The sequence below is a fragment of the Mesoplodon densirostris genome, chromosome 7, assembly GCF_025265405.1.
Source record: "Mesoplodon densirostris isolate mMesDen1 chromosome 7, mMesDen1 primary haplotype, whole genome shotgun sequence".
NCBI classification, from domain to species: Eukaryota; Metazoa; Chordata; class Mammalia; order Artiodactyla; family Ziphiidae; genus Mesoplodon; species Mesoplodon densirostris.
This window is the reverse complement of record NC_082667.1, coordinates 13416706-13433897: the sequence shown is the minus strand read 5'-3', so window position 1 is coordinate 13433897 and position 17192 is coordinate 13416706. Positions and strand designations below refer to the sequence as shown.

The 17192-nt window shown below is 44.0% G+C and overlaps 1 protein-coding gene across 1 annotated transcript in view; it reads left to right on the top strand.

The window, feature by feature from the left end:
- Positions 1–17192, top strand: part of PTPRJ (protein tyrosine phosphatase receptor type J) — a 173398-nt gene that overhangs the window by 115821 nt on the left and 40385 nt on the right. The window contains exons 2-8 of the mRNA XM_060105160.1: positions 38–56; positions 1441–1671; positions 3853–4035; positions 6885–7109; positions 8543–8770; positions 11773–12039; positions 14861–15112. Of these exons, the coding sequence (XP_059961143.1) occupies positions 38–56; positions 1441–1671; positions 3853–4035; positions 6885–7109; positions 8543–8770; positions 11773–12039; positions 14861–15112 (1405 nt within the window). The remainder of the gene's footprint in view (positions 1–37; positions 57–1440; positions 1672–3852; positions 4036–6884; positions 7110–8542; positions 8771–11772; positions 12040–14860; positions 15113–17192) is intronic.

Here is a 17192-nt window from a genome sequence, read left to right as displayed (position 1 = left end):
TGAATCTGCTGACTTCCGTTTTCTTTTTCTGTTACAGATCGTGTGTACAGGTGACTGTAAGTACCACTTCCCATTCCACTCTTGTGTTGTTCGCTACTGCCCCCCGATGGACACAGCAACACTAACAGCAACGTGAAAATCACAGAAAATGCTAATTTGCTAAAACTTGCTTAGTTTCCAATTTTTCTTTAGAAGTGGGGTGAGGGTGAAAACAGCAAGTGAAAGAAAAAATTTTTTATTTGTGCAATCCTTACAAATAAAAAAATAATTTTTCTGTGATTTTTTTCTAGCCTACATCTGTAGGTGATCAAAAAAAACCCACTTAGTTTTCATAATGCAGTATCTTTTATATTTATTTCATGTACTGTTATCCCATAATTATTTTCTTGTGTTGCTACATTACCACATGATTTTTAAAATGGTGTACAGGCTTTGCATAACCTTTGGAAAACCAGACGTAGCCTCCTGGATATTTTGCTTCCACGTGGAGGGCTGAATCCCAGTTGCTGGTCCACTGAAGTCCTCCCAGGTCTATAGTAAAATGAGAAAATAGGGACAGTATAATAAGTTTTTATGAAACTAAATATATTCAGTTGAAATCACCGTTTATTCTGGGATTATGTCCTTACCAATTTTTTGGATCATAATTCGTTTATTTAAGAAATAAAATTATTTATTTCTATAAGAAATAAAATTAATAGTATTTGGTAATTTTTTTTTTTTTTTTTTTTTTTTTTTGCGGTATGCAGGCCTCTCACTGTTGTGGCCTCTCCCGTTGCGGAGCACAGGCTCCGGACGCGCAGGCTCGGCGTCCATGGCTCACGGGCCTAGCCGCTCCGCGGCATGTGGGATCTTCCCGGACCGGGGCACGAACCCGTGTCCCCTGCATCGGCAGGTGGACTCTCAACCACTGCGCCACCAGGGAAGCCCTGTATTTGGTAATTTTTTAATGTACGTTTTTGAAAAAATAAAAACTGGTAGCTTTTGTCTGTCCTCAAAATTCAAGGACTATTTTTTTTTTTCCTGGTTGGTAAAATCTCAAAGTCTGTGAACCATAGAGATAAAATAATTAGAATGTTCTCACGGTGCCATACAAAGGGGGCAGACCTTGCTGAAACCTTCTAATAAAGAAAAGCTCAGTTAATAACAGTAATTATGCAAAGCCTGTGCAAACAATAGAAAGAGTTCTACAATTGCTTTTTCTTCCTTGTTAATCAGTTTGGTAAGTAAACTGGTAGGTTCCTTGTGCAGGCTTGAATCACTGGTGCAAGAGAAGAAGACATCTGTGTGTAGAGGTGATAGTGTAAAGTGGGGAAAGGGAGATGAGGGAACTATGATGCGTTTTAAAAATTATAATAAAAAGTCTGTTGTGTGGCTGGTGTATGGTGGGAGGTGCCATTTTATTAGCTTGCATTTCGTTCTTCTTTTCCTGTGTTCTAGGCTCCCGCTGCCATCTGGTTGAATCCACATCTACAACCAGTGAGATTCAATCTATCGAGGCACTAGGAAACTTTTCAGTGATAAATGTAACAGATTTGAGTGGCCAGAGTCAGCAGTTTCCCCGAGCAGACAGTGATGGGAAGACTTCATTTTCAGGGCTGGTTCCTGGGCTGCACTATCTTTTCACCTTTTCAAATGGCTCTAGTACCTGCTGCCAAGAAGTGCAAATACGTGAGTGAGACTTTTCTTTTGGGATGGATTGTGGGTTTTAGAGAATGTCAGTGTCTTCATGTTTGAGCAGTACTGCGATGGTGTAGTGGTTAAGAGTGCAGACTGAGAATCAGGGTCCCAGGTTTGCTTCCTGGGTCTGTCAGTGTTTCACTGTATGACCTGGGGCTAGTCATTGGTCCTCTTAGACCTCAATTTCTTCATCTTTATTACCAAAAATACATACATACACACACACATATTTTTAAAAGATATTTTAAGATGTACTTTGCTGAACTATTGAAAGTTAAGAACTTCCTTTTCTAAGGAATTCCCTGGTGGTCCAGTGGTTAGGACTCCACGCTTTCACTGCTGAGGGTGCAGGTTCAATCCCTGGTTGGGGAACTAAGGTCCTGTAAGCCATGTGGTATGACACACACACACACACACACACACACACACACATGCTTTTTAAAAATCTTTCCCTGTATAAACAGAATCCCTGTATGAATCAACCAAATTTAGTTCTTGACATATTTCTCTTTCTTTAAAATGGTGCCATAGCCTTCTTCAGGAAGTTGTTGTGAAGCATAAATGAGAAAATGTGTGCACAGCACCTGGCGCAGTGCCTGGGACCCAGCCAGCACCCAGAATAGGACTGCTGCTGTTCCTGCTGCTCTCATGCTGTAACTGTGGCTATTGTTTTATCAGTATCCTCACCACCATCATCACTGCTGATTGCAAATGGCACCACAGTGATAACCTGCCAAAATGCTACTCTGACACTGTGAACTGGTTACTTTATAAAGCGGAGGTTCAAGTCTGAGGGGCTTTCTGGCATGAAGTTTATTGAATTGTGGGCCACCAGATCCTTCTGTGCCTGGTCCCTTTTCTTTTCTCTTATTTTCTCTCCTACCCTTCTTCTTCTTCTTTTTTTTTTTTTTTGTGGTACGCGGGCCTCCCAACGCCGTGGCCTCTCCCGTTGCAGAGCACAGGCTCCGGACGCGCAGGCTCAGCAGCCGTGGCTCACGGGCCCAGCCGCTCCGCGGCATGTGGGATCTTCCCGGACCGGGGCACGAACCCGTGTCCCCTGCATCGGCAGGCGGACTCTCAACCACTGCGCCACCAGGGAAGCCCCTGCCCTTCTTCTTTGATTGGGTTAATGTTTGCATCTCCCAGGTTCCAGGTCAGGCACACTCTCCATGCTGTCATTTGAAGGCCACATGCATGCTGAAGTGGTGTTACCTGTACCACCTTTATTCTTCTGGGAGAAGGCCCTGGGTCCTTGAGAAAGGCCTTATTGCCTATGCAATAAGGGTAACTTCTGTTTCTCGTTGTTACTCCTCCATCTAGACTGTAATTAGGATGCATCCATTTTGAAGTTTTAGTTACTGTTAATAACCATCATGGCTTCCATTGTGTTAAGATCCTGTACATCTACAATTTGACAGATGACGAAGTGAGGTTCAGAGCAGTGAGATGACTTCGAGTACAATCACATGCTAGTGGCCACCAGGATTGGACTCTGAGCCCTGATTTGTGAATGTCCAAATCCAATGACTTTGTTTACAATTTCAGGGTGCCTTAATAATAATCCTCTGTGTTTAAGAGCTGTCAGCAGAGGAACCTGAGACCGAGATGTTTTAAGGGACTAATTCCAGGTCACACAGCTAAGGGGCAGGGCAGTGCCTTACATCCAGGTCTGCATTCCAAGACCAGCTCTTTTCTCTTTATGCCATTCTGTCCTAGGCCATCTTTAGGCCAGAGAACTGTGGAGCTTCCTCCTAATATCTGGGTTTGGAAAAAAAGTTATCACATGCTTCTGCACTGTATACGCCTCTCCATAAACAGTGTTTTCTGAGAATCAGGAGATAGACTTATTTTGTGTCTCAGGTCTCTTTTATGTCAGCTTCTGTACAGAGTTAGCTCCATGTTCAAGTCATGGCCAACAAGGCCACCCTCTGTTATTTTTATCTTTGTTTTATAGCCTTCTGTTTCACTAACACACATGCATACATGTATATATGGGAATCTAAATGTGTTTTGTTGGAGGGAAGTCCAGGAGGCAAATACAGAGAAATGAAATTCTACGGGTGCAAAATTCACTTCTGGAAAGTAGACGTACAGAGCAGTCCCTACTCTTACATTTCTTTTCGAAATATAATTTTTTTCTTTCCTTTTTTTTGGGAAACAATATTAAAATAGAACCCAGTCCTACAGAAGCTGTTACCATCAGTCCAACCAGTGTGACCCTAACCTGGGAAAACGACACAGCTGGAGTAACGAGTAAGATGGAAAATGGGCAGATGAGTCTTGCAAATCAAACAGGTGGTAACAGCACATACTCAAGTCCAGGACGCAATGGGACTTCAGGAGATACCACATTAGGTAAGATGAGTAGCTCCCAGGAATGATCATGAACCATCCTTCTTGTCCTGTATCCTAGAGCCTTGCCCATTCAAGTTGCCTGCTGGAAAGAGATTGATTTTCATTAACTGTGGAAGACGAGAAAAGATTCTGTATTGTTTCAAGCCCAGGAGTTCAGGTGACAGGATCACTCAGTATTAAGGTCCTGTGTGTTTTGGGATATTTTAGCTATTTCCAACTGTTTGGCTTAAAATTGTTTTCATTATTATTGATTAATACTTACTTTTCTGCTAAGACTTGGGAACGGAGACCCGTTAGAAATGTGTCTTGGGCTTCCCTGGTGGCGCAGTGGTTAAGAATCTGCCTGCCAAGGCAGGGGACACGGGTTTGAGCCCTGATCTGGGAAGATCCCACATGCCGCGGAGCAACTAAGCCCGTGTGCCACAACTGCTGAGCCTGCGCTCTAGAGCCCGCACGCCACAACTACTGAAGCTCACACACCGCAACGAAGAGTAGCCCCTGCTCGCCGCAACTAAAGAAAGCCTGCGCGCAGCAACAAAGACCCAACACAGCCATAAATACATTAATCAATTAATTAATTAATTAATTTTAAAAAGAAAAAGAAATGTGTCTTGATGGTGTTGGTAATTACTAGGCTTCTTTTAATCTCCCCAGGGAAGTTGATGCTATATTTATATTCCTGGGAGCTTCTGTTGGGCATGAAAGTTCGATATACTTTATAGAGGAGTATGTGCTTCAAATGAACTAAGAGTCCAGTGACTCTTATTTAACTTAGATTTTTATTTAGTTTAGATGTCAGTACCCTGAGCCACCTGTTACAGCTGCAAATTTAGCTTTTTTTTTTTAAGCTGAAAAGAACCAAAAATATAAAAAAACAGACGAGACGCTCTTTTTAAGCTGAGAAGAATAGACAATTTAAAAAAGAGGTCCTGTGTTGGTTTTCTGATCACACCCTGTGTCGGGTGCGCTCTCATTGGCTGGTGAAGGCCGTGGAAAGCTGACCTCCTGAGCCCATGGTGTGAAGTGACCGCCTGGCACAGCGCCTTCTGCACACGGAGCAGGCCAATGCTAAACCAGTGGTTTTCAACATTTTTTTTTTTTTTTAAGCCTGGAAACTATTTCTTTAAATAAAATCTTGCCCAGTTGCCCAGTAAGTAAAAAGAACTGGAGAGAGAGGAGCTACAGGGATGCAGTGTCACAGGTACCTTCAGAAACCTCCTGGAGGTTCTCAGCACAGTTTTAGAGAAAACAGAAACCCACAGTAAAGATTTGCTGTATTGTGAGAGAGAGAGGAAAAGAAGGAGAGGGCAGAGAGGAGATAGAAGAGAATGAAGGAGGAAGAAGAAGGCAGAATTTAGAAATGCTGATGGGACAAGGTGATACAGAGTTGGTGACTAGAGGAAAGGGGAGGTGGACAGGTGGCCAGGAGCCCGCAACCCAGGAACCAAGGCTCCTCACTCCACCTTAAAGCACCCAAGGTCAAGGCTGTGTTTATCAGCTACTGTTTACTGAGCGCATTCCATGTGCTTAGGTGTCCTTAATACATCAGGGTGTCCTCACAGGAACCCCGAGGGCTACAGTGGAAGAAATGGTAATGCCGAGAAGTTAAGTTTCTTCTGAGCTCCCAGAGTTTTTGAGCCATCATGTAGTGGGAAGCCAGCAGCCTGATTCCAGAGCACTGTGGTACAGTGGTGTTCATAACAGTTACCCAGATCATTGAGCTGGCTGATTTATTCGTGTTGCACGTGTCTTTTTTAACGAAATGTGTGACCCAATGTAGAAATCTTTGCATCAGAAACATTTGATGTGAAGAACAGAATTGCAGAATGGATCAGCTCGCCTCAGAGCTGGATGGTGCCTTACAGTCATCCAGGCCAGTGTCTTTGAGTTCAGCCACCTCAAGCAGGGTTGTGGATCTGTCTGCAGTGCTACCTGTGCTTGTATCAATATATGCTTAAAGCTGGAGCCCTGGGTTCTAGTTTCCCTGATGCTACAAGCAGTGTGCATTCTTGAGCAAGTCACCCTTCTGTTCTGAATCTCCATGTTCTTATCTCAAGATTGAAGGCAGTGGATGTCATCTTGGCCAAAATGGTTTGGTTTATGTCACAATCAGTCAAGTAAAGTGATAGAAAGAACGGAGGGGGGATAGTATAGACCGGAAATCTTCTGAAAATTTCCCTTGGGGTTGGAATACAGGGAAGAGGGTCTTAGTTGAAATGTCTTGATACTGTGAAATATTATTTGTATTATCTGGAATTGAGACCTTTAGATGTAGCAAGTGATCACTTTTTTTGGATGCTTATTCCTGATATCTAAAACAAATATTAAATGCTGCTGTTTAAAAGGGCAGTTGAGAAGAGTATCAGATCACTGTTGGAATTAACTGTCATGGGGAACAGTTCAGATCCTAAAAAATTATGGCTTTAAGGTTTATTCTTTTCTCCTTTTTTTCTGCATAATGATAAGTTTTCTCCCTGCTGTGAAATGATGGAACTGCACCAGACTCTGATATAAAGGAAGTATTTTTAGTGGGTCACATTGAAACATCAGTGTCCCCAGTCATTCTTTTTTTTTTTTTTTTTGCGGTACGCGGGCCTCTCACTGCTGTGGCCTCTCCCGTTGTGGAGCACAGGCTCCGGATGTGCAGGCTCAGCGGCCATGGCTCACGGGCCCAGCCGCTCCGTGGCATGTGGGATCCTCCCGGACCGGTGCACAAACCCGTGTCCCCTGCATCAGCAGGCGGACTCTCAACCACTGCACCACCAGGGAAGCCCTCCCCAGTCATTCTTAATGAAAGGTGACTACAAGTATCTTATTCCATCAGTGCCCACTGTGTGTTTTTAAAATAGAGCCTCGTCCCGTTTCTGGTCTTCGTGTTGTCTTCGTGGGTGTGACGCACGTTGCTCTTACCTGGAAGAATGATAACCTCACTGACACCTGCCGGATGCTCCTTGAAGAAAGCCAAGAGTCGTCTCAAAACTTAGCAGTCAATATTTCAGGGATTCAAAACAAGTTCACCCTGTTTCTTTCAAATAAGACACAGAGTGACCCTCTGGTTACAGAAAATAGCTTAGGTGAGTTACAAAAGTGGGCTTCTGATCTGCCTTGGTGGTTTTGACTTTCAGTAACTTACAGTTAAGAAAAATTGTTCTTATAATTTGTGCGGAGTTTAGAATTTATAGAGGTCTTCTCCACATTTTAGTTTGACCTCCACGAGTGAGTGAGGAAGGAGGGGAAAATGTTCTTATTTTACAGGTCAGCACAGTGGGTTTTGAAACTTTTTGGAGTCTGGCATCCAGGAAAGTAGCTGGGCCCTTTAGCTTCATAAACTTTCGGTTGGATAGATAACAGATGTGTTAACCCAATTAGGCCCACGGGAGGAACTTAACCGCATCCATTGAGAAAAGGGCTGCTTATCAGGCAAATCTAGCAGATGTCGTCTGCATTGACAGTGGAGTAGTCATTTGCAGACTTCACAGAATTTTCAGGGGTAACCCTGTGAATTGAGAACAAGTACTCGATCCCCATTTTACACATAAGGAAACAGATGTACAAAGTAGGTGTCAGGATTCTTGATGGCAGATGACAGAATCAGACTTCAAATAGCTTAGACTAAAAGAGCAACTTCTTGGCTCGTGTATATTTCCCCACCAGGGGCAGCAAGGCCTTGAAAGAAGAGATGAGGTGACTCTTGTCTCTCTTTCCTGCTTCTTTCTTTTTACCAACTTTCTCCTGGTTCAGCAGTTCTGCTTGTTTCACCCTCTCTCAGCAGGGGACTGGTCCAGGGAAAGAATTCCGTGAGTGGGCTCTGCTTAGCCAAGTGTGAATCATGAGGTTGTCCTGGAAATCCATGTTTGGAGTTGGGTGGGAGAAGATGGTTTCTTGAAGGAAGCTGGGGAGAGATGCAAATCGCTGAGTTGGAGAGAGAAGCACAAATATCTGCGGTGCTACCTGGGCTAAAAGTACAAAGTGAAATACCTGCCCCAAATCAGGACCCTTTCACAGAGAACGAACGTGCGGACACAGTGGAGGGGAAGAGGGGGTGGGATGAATTGGGAGGTTGGGATTGACATATATACACTACCATGTGTAAAACAGATAGCTAGTAGGAACCTGCTGCATGGCGCAGAGAACTCAGCTCCGTGCTCTGTGGTGACATAGATGGGTGGGATGAGGGGGGGTGGGAGGGAGGTCCAAGAGGGAGGGGATACATGTATACATACAGCTGTTTCACTGTGTAGTACAGTAGAAACTAACACAACACTGTAAAACAACTATACCCCACTTAAAAAAAAGAAAAGGCAGAAAACCTCACCAAACCCCCAAATCAGGGCCCTTTCAGGAGCATGTGTATCTCTGGGGGAGGAAAGGAACAGGTATTTGTGGAGTCCCAGCTGTGGATACTGTCTGATGGGTCGTCTTACGGTGGGGAGGGCACCAGCGCTGACAGAAGACAGGGATGCACTTCTGTCGCAGGTCATGTCTTTGCCTTTTGTGTTTGAAACAGATGCCAGCAACACAGACCGCTTTCTGCAGCCACCCAGGAGCCCCACTGCCCCTGGGTACAAATACGGACTCGAACCTGCAGCCCCGTCCTCTGACCCTTCTCTGCCCCAAGACACCACGGAAGTCCTGCTTTTTGGGTTAAAGTCTGACACACAGTACAAGGCCACTGTTTATCCTCGAGCAGCAAATGGTACCGAAGGACAGCCCCGCACCACAGAGTTTAAAACAAGTATGCTAAATTTTGTAAAGTGGCTTCAGCCAGAGTTTTCTAGCACAAAGTTTGTCTTCTGTGATTCTGGTTCGGAGTTATCTCTTGCTTCATAAGTAGTTTTGTTGCAGGAGAGAGTTTTTTGGAAGAGGTTTTGGACAGAGCAGATCCAGTGAGTTGCTTCTTAACTCTGTGGCCAAGACCCTTCTTTCCTTGAGCTCATGACAATGTAGCTGCTCATTTCCTTGAACAGCTACCATGTGCAGATGCTAGGGGCTACCTCATTCTTTCTTTCATAGCTCTGCATTGCTGGCCAACGAGACAAACTGGCATAATGTTTTTCTCTTGTAACTTGATATTCATTTTGTCCATATTGGTTAAGTATTTTCCCCTTGAGAGAAGAAAATGAGTTTCCTTTTCTGGCCTGAACTTGGAAGGCATACTGACCTTCCTCTGATACTTGCTGACATGCACATTGCTGCTTTCTACCTATAATTTGTCAGCACTCCCACTCTGTTAATTGAGCAGTTTTAGAGACTTTTTGGATTGGTGCTGATGAGGGGGTAAAGAATGGTTCCTACCCTCAGGGAATTGCAGTATAGATGGGGAATCAAGGCAAACATACGTGGGAAAGCACACGGTCAGGCTCTGTGGGTTCAGGAACAAATGCTGTAGCCTTGCAGCTGTTGGGGGCTTGCGTGCAGGGAACACAGACTGACTCGGGTTATCTTATCCAACAATATCTCTATTCTATATATGACAGTCTCTTTGCTGTACAGCAGAAACTAACACAACCATCATACTTGTCAGTCAAATATAGTCCAATAAAAATTAAAACAAATAAACAAACAAACCCCCAAAATATATCTGTTCTGAAAGGCTGTCACAGATCCATAGAATGGAGGGAGTAAGCATGGAGGCTGGAGGACCAAGGACAGAAAACAGTCTAGCATCCAGGAGACTCTGGAGGGCTGGTCCATGCTGGAGCTGGTGACACTCCCTCAGGATTCTAGGGTGGAGAGGGTGTCATGTTGCTTTCTAGATGGCTGTGCTGGGGAAGGGAGCCACTGTCCCTCCAGCTTCCACATGGGTGACAGGCACTTCCTCCCTACAAGGGGGATTGGGATGCCTTTTGGAAGAGAGACTTGGATGCTGCATAGGCAACCCATGGTCACTGTGCACTATAGTTGCCTACTAAGTGCTGTGGACATGGGAAGGCTGGAGCCTGATTTTAATATTAAATCCCCAAGGAAGGCCTCTTCTACAGGGAGGATCTGAACTTTCTTTGAAGGGAGGATAGGATTTGGATAAATGGAGAGGAGGAGGAGGAGGATATGTCCGTTGAGGAAACGTCATGAGTGAAAGTGCAGATGACGGACACGGAGGTATGAAAGTGGAGAGGCACTGGGACTAGGTAACATCTCAAGGACTCGGATGATTCTGGAGGGGTTGATTCATTTCCTAGAGAGATGGTATATGTACGTTTTGAGAGCCGCTCTCTCTTTTGGAGGGGCTGGGAGGAGGTGCTATAGGACACCTGGGGGCAATTTTTGGCTGGGGGAGGAGGGAGGGGGCGAAGGGACTCCTCCAGGGGTGTCATTGACAGCGGTGGGGCTGTCCTACCTACAAGGTGCTTGTGCAGGGAGGTGAGTGGGGCTGGAATGTAGTCTCTGGGTCTTTCACCAAGCCACACACCCCAGAGCAGAGCCATCCAGAGGAGGGCCTTTTTTGCCTGATCCTGCTAAAAGTGGCCTGTGGATTAGTGTGGACCTGGGGTTCCCTGCTTTTTAAAGTGATTTGAGTGGAACTAAAGTAATAGTGATTGCATTTTTGGCTTTTGGTCATGTGGATATACACAAAGCCTGGTTTGTGTTGACTGTCCTAGTGCTTAATAAATAATAATATTATATAATATATACTATTATAATAATTATATTATAGCCTTAACCCTCTCTGTGTTGTGTGTGTATGTATATGTGTGTGTATACTCATGTGTACACACACACACACACATACACACAGATACACATCCATGTATGGTACCAGGCACTTTTCAAGTGACTAATTAGGTGGGATGGAGTTAAGGACATCATCAGAGGATGTTGAGACGCCTGAGACTAGTCATGATAGGAAATCACCTCCAAGGCTGAAGAGTAAGGGGGAGGAGATGGTGTTTCTGGAGCCGAGCGAGGGCTGGGGCAGTGGAGGACACAGCTATGTCAGAACAGGTGACCCAGAGCAGGAGGCAGTGAGGAGAGACGCCAACTGCTTTCTCCTCCAGCCCCCCAGTAGCCTGCCCCTATCGCTCACTGGTGGAACCTGGTCCCAGGCCACCTGGCAGAGACTCTACCCTCCACCTGTGCCCCAGTGATGCAAGGTACAGGGCTCAGCCTCCCCGGGGCACAGAGCAGGCAGGAGAAGGACAGAGGGTGGATTAGGAGAGTGGGATGGGCAAGTGGTGAATAACTAGCACTCTTGTGTTATCTTTTCTTGAGTTAGGATTATTATCCTGACTTTATAGATGAGGAAACTGAGCTTGGTGATTTTCCCAAGATCCACCTGCCTGTTCAAGTAGAGCTGACCTTGGAACCCAGACCTGCCTCATGTGAAAGTCTGTGATCTTTACTTGATCATGTAGAGTATAGTGTTCATTCTTGGATGGATGTATGCTTGAGACCTTTTGGGGTCACCCAGCACCTAGAGGGGCATGTGTAGAGTCCATGTTGTTGTTTGAGGTGTCTGTCGCATCTCTAAGAGTCAGCTCACAAGAAGAACGTAGAGTAACTATGCAGTTGCAATTGGCCAGGTTGTTTTCTTCACTGAAGATGCTGCCTGACTTTTGCTGGGACCGCCTTACACTCAGGTATGTTGCGTTAAATGGTGTAGAGTAGGAAGGAAAAATCGCTCAGAGTGTTTCTTAGATTACATGACGTTCCTTGATGACAGCCTCTCTCCCTCTCTCTGTCTCTTTCTGTCTGGCTTGGCCGTTCTGGTGGTTGTTAACTCCTCTTGTGTCTTTGCAGATTCCAGTCAGGTGTTTGACATCGAAGTTGTGAACATCAGTGCCACAGGCTTGACCCTGACCTGGAAAATCAATGAGAATGAGTCATCTTCTGTCTATACCTACCAGATACAAGTTGCTGGCGAGACAGATTCCTTCAATCTCACTGTCCGTGAGACTCATGCAGTCATCACCTCACTCAGCTCGAGCACGTTATACAACATCACAGTGTGGCCTTTCCTTGACAACACTTCTGAGGGCATACCGGGCTTTCTCCAAGTGTACACCCGTGAGTCCATTCATTGCTTTGCTAACCTTTCTTGCCTGCCTGCTATGCGCAAGGTGCAGACACAAGGCAAATTCTGTTCCTGCCCTTGAGGAAAGCACAGCTCACCTTGTGGGTCCACAGGGACTCTTACCACCTTCAGGATGTGTGATCTTAGGACGGTGACCATTGATTGACCCTGCCCACACGTCCAGCATCGCGTGACGGGCTTTCCTTGCACGGTCTCATTTAATGTTCACAAATCTGTGACATGGCACTGGCCTCATTTTATGGATGAGGAAGCCAAGGCCGAGAGAGATGCTATGGACAGGTGTCAAACCTTGTGAGTGTCAGAGGTGGGGTCAGACAGCTGGGCTCTCTCAGCTCCAGCCTGTGCTGGTGACAGCCATTCTAGTGTGCTAGTGACAGGGAGCAAGTTGATACACGGAGACAAAAAGAACCTGGTTATTCATGTCCCTTTGTCCTTTGGATGCTGACATTATAAGGAAATAGGACACAGCTATGTCTTGTCTTTTCTTTCTTCTGATCCAGCTGTCTCTTAAAGACAAGATGTTAGGCAGCAAATAAAAACCATTCTGTTCCAAGGACGGTCCAATAATTAAAACAATAATGGTGTGCCAGTAGAGTAGTAATGTAATAATATAGTAATATCGGTATTGCACTGTGCCAGGAGCTTTACATGTATTGTAGTGGTCTTCACGGTAAGTGTTAGGATCCCTGTCTTACAGATGAAAAGACTATAGCTCAGCACAGCTGAAGAGTTTGCCCAAGACCACAGAGCTGGTAAGCAGCAGGGCAGGGACTTGAACCCAGGGGTGCCTGGCTCTGGACCCAGGGCTCATCCCACCAGAATACTTTATTCGAGTGTCTGTTGCTTTCCAAGAAGCACACCTTAGGCATTCTTACAAACGTCTTCTGACTGGGTCTTTGGAGTAAATGAAATCTGCTTTCTTTTCTTCACCTTTTACTTTTTTTTTTTTTTTTTTTTACTGTTTAATAGGATCAGGTTTCCTGTGAGTAACAAATTCCCCAAGTATCCAAGACAGGAGTTTATTTCTCTCTCATTATAAAAGAAGCCCAATGCTAGGCAGGATGGGATGGTTAGCTACCGCTCAGTTGCAAGAAACAGAAACCATGAGCTATTTTAAGCTGAAGAGGATCTTATCTTGGGAACTGAGGGTTTATAGAATCATTGGAAGTGCTGGTGTGTTAGTTTGCTAGGACTGCCATAACAAGTACGACAGATTGGGAGGCTTAAACAGTAGAAATCGACTCTCTCCCAGTTCTGGAGGCAAGAAGTCTGAGATCAGGTGATTCAGGCTTGGTTTCTTCTGAGATCTCCCTTCCTGGCTTTGTAATGGCCGGCTTCTCCCTGTGTCTTCACGTGATTCTCCTTTGATCTGTGCATGTCTGTGTCCTAATCTCCTCTTTTTTTAAAAAAAAATTTATTGAAGTATAGTTGATTTACAATGTTGTGTTTAATTTCTGCTGTACAGCAAAGTGCTTTAGTTATACATAAATATATTCTTTTTCATATTCTTTTCCATTATGGTTTATCACAGGATATTGAATATAGTTCTCTCTAATCTAATAAGGATACTAGTCATAATGGATTGGATTAGGCCCACCTTAATGGCCTCATTTTACCTTAATCACCTCTTTAAAAATCCTACCTCCAAATATAATCAGATTCTGAGGACTTCAACATATGAATTTTTTTTTTTTTCTTTTTTTTTTTTTTTTTTTTTTTTTTTGCGGTATGCGGGCCTCTCACTGTTGTGGCCTCTCCCGTTGTGGAGCACAGGCTCTGGACGAGCAGGCTCAGTGGCCATGGCTCATGGGCCCAGCCGCTCCACGGCATGTGGGATCTTCCCGGACCGGGGCACGAACCCGTGTCCCCTGCATCGGGAGGCGGACTCTCAACCACTGCGCCACCAGGGAAGCCCTCAACATATGAATTTTGAGGGGACACAACTCAACTCATAACATATGGGGTGCAGCTCTAGGCTGGGACCCAGAAATGACTCCCAGCCTAAGGGTGCAGAACTCCCCATCCAGGGAGTCCCCAACTGTGTCACTGTCAGCAGCCCTGGCTGTAGTTTTTGGCTCCAGGAATGTACTGAGCTGCCGTCCCGGCATCAGGAAGCTGCAGCCACTGCCACATTGTTGGTTCTATAGCCAGGCAGCCTGAGCTCCAGGCACCACACCCACATTCCAGTTACAAGAAGAAGGAAGGATAAAAGGTAATGCTCCATCCTTTAAGGACGCTTCTTAGGAGCCATATGGCGCTTATACTCAAATCCCATTGGCCAGAACTTAGCCTAGTAGCAAGGGAGGCTGGGAAATGTAGTTTTTCTTTCCAATAGCCACGTACACTGCTAAGAATCTGGGAGTGTATGATTAAGGAAAATGGAGGGGGGAATGGATTTTGGGGGTCAACAGCAGCCTCTGCTGCACTTCCTTAAACAGAGACTCAGGAAGGCTAAGTAATGTATACAACATAGGCAGCCAGCAGTGGCCAAGGTCCTCCAGTGCCTGAGCCCTTGACCCACGAGAATTTATGCCTCTTCTCATTTCCTTTGAATGACTTTGTACAACTTAAACACCAGTTTCTGCACTCCTGTGGCCAAGTGTTCTCTTGTTGGTTAGAAACATGAGTTTCTGAGGGCCTTGTGTTGTAGGTGATAATACAAAAAAGAGAAAAAGAGAGGTTAGGTGTCCCAAGTGTACGTTTAATCTCATTGTAAATATTTTGTGAGGTTCAGTCACCCTTGTCTACTGGAGAAGTAGATTCTTAATCTAGTCATTTACTTTCTACCCACAGCCCCCAGACCAGTTTCTGACTTTCGAGTGACAAGTGTCAGCACAAGGGAAATTGGCTTAGCATGGAACAGCAATGACTCTAATTTCTTTGAGATAAATATCACACGGGATGAAGTTAGAGAATGTCAAACAACCACCGAACAAAGTATTGTCATTGGTGACTTACGCCCTGGAGCCAAGTATCGTTTTGACATATTTCCACAAGGACCAAATGGGACTACAGGGGATTCCCAAACAGTTTACAGTACAACTGGTAAGCAAATAGGTTGTATTTTCTGAGAAACAGTCATGTTTCTTAACGGAAATCAGTATAATTTATAAATGTCAAATTTTCCAAATATTGCTTTTCTTTTAATTAAGAAAAACTTTTAAACAAATTTATAATGACAGCAATGCATATTCATTATATAAAATACAGACAAGCAAAAAGAAAAATCACATGTAAACCAACAACCAGAGATAATAACTAATAGCTTTTGATGCGTGATGTTTTAGAATTTTAAGGTATAGAAAGGTGTGTATGTGTGTGTGTATATATATTTTAACAAATATTAAAATCCTGTACATGTGTTATCTGCTTTTTTCATTTCAAGTTTATTGTGACTATTCTTCCCTATTAGCATAAATATTTCTGCAGGATAATTTTTTTTCTTTATTAAACATCTTTATTGGAGTATAATTGCTTTACAGTGGTGTGTTAATTCTGCTTTATGACAAAGTGAATCAGTTATACATATACATATGTCCCCATATCTCTTCCCTCTTGCGTCTCCCTCCCTCTCAACCTCCCTATCCCACCCCTCTAGGTGGTCACAAAGCACCGAGCTGATCTCCCTGTGCTATGCGGCTGATTCCCACTAGCTATCTATTTTACATTTGGTAGTGTATATATGTCCATGCCACTCTCTCACTTTGTCCCAGGTTACCCTTCCCCCTCCCCGTATCCTCAAGTCCATTCTCTACTAGGTCTGTGTCTTTGTTCCCATCTTGCCCCTAGGTTCTTCATGACCATTTTTTTTTTCTTAGATTCCATATATCTGTGTTAGCATATGGTATTTGTTTTTCTCTTTCTGACTTACTTCACTCTGTATGACAGACTCTAGGTCCATCCACCTCATTACAAGTAGCTCAATTTTGTTTCCTTTTATGGCTGAGTAATATTCCATTGTATATATGTGCCACATCTTCTTTATCCATTCATCTGTTCATGGACACTTAGTTGCTTCCATGTCCTGGCTATTGTACATAGAGCCGCAATGAATATTTTGGTACTGACTCATTTTGAATTATGGTTTTCTCAGAGTACATGCCCAGTAGTGGGATTGCTGGGTCGTATGGTAGTTCCATTTTTAGTTTTTAAAGGAACCTCCATACTGTTCTCCATAATGGCTGTATGAATTTACATTCCCAGCAACAGTGCGAGAGGGTTCCCTTTTCTCCACACCCTCTCCAGCAATTATTGTCTGTAGATTTTTTGATGATGGCCATTCTGACCAGTGTGAGGTGATATCTCATTGTAGTTTTGATTTGCATTTCTCCAATGATTAATGATGTTGAGCATTCTTTCATGTGTTTGTTGGCAATCTGTATATCTTCTTTGGAGAAATGTCTATTTAGGTCTTCTGCCCATTTTTGGATTGGGTTGTTTGTTTTTTTGATACTGAGCTGCATGAGCTGCTTGTAACTTTTGGAGATTAATCCTTTATCAGTTGCTTCATTTGCAAATATTTTCTTGCATTCTGAGGGTTGTCTTCTCGCCTTGTTTATGGTTTCCTTTGCTGTGCAAAAGCTTTTAAGTTTCATTAGGTCCCATTTATTTATTTTTGTTTTTATTTCCATTTCTCTAAGAGGTGGGTCAAAAAGGATCTTGCTCTGATTTATGTCATAGAGTGTTCTGCCTATGTTTTCCTCTAAGAGTTTGATAGTTTCTGGCCTTACATTTAGGTCTTTAATCCATTTTGAGTTTATTTTTGTGTATGGTGTTAGGGAGTGTTCTAATTTCATTCTTTTACATGTAGCTGTCCAGTTTTCCCAGCACCACTTATTGAAGAGGCTGTCTTTTCTCCACTGTATATTCTTGCCTCCTTTATCAAAGATAAGGCGACCATATATGCGTGGGTTTATCTCTGGGCTTTCTATCCTGTTCCATTGCTCTATATTTCTGTTTTTGTGCCAGTACCGTACTGTCTTGATTACTGTTGCTTTGTCTGAGGTCAGGGAGCCTGATTCCTACAGCTCCGTTTTTCTTTCTCAAGAGTGCTTTGGCTATTCGGGGTCTTTTGTGTTTCCATACAAATTGTGAAATTTTTTGTTCTAGCTCTGTGAAAAATGCC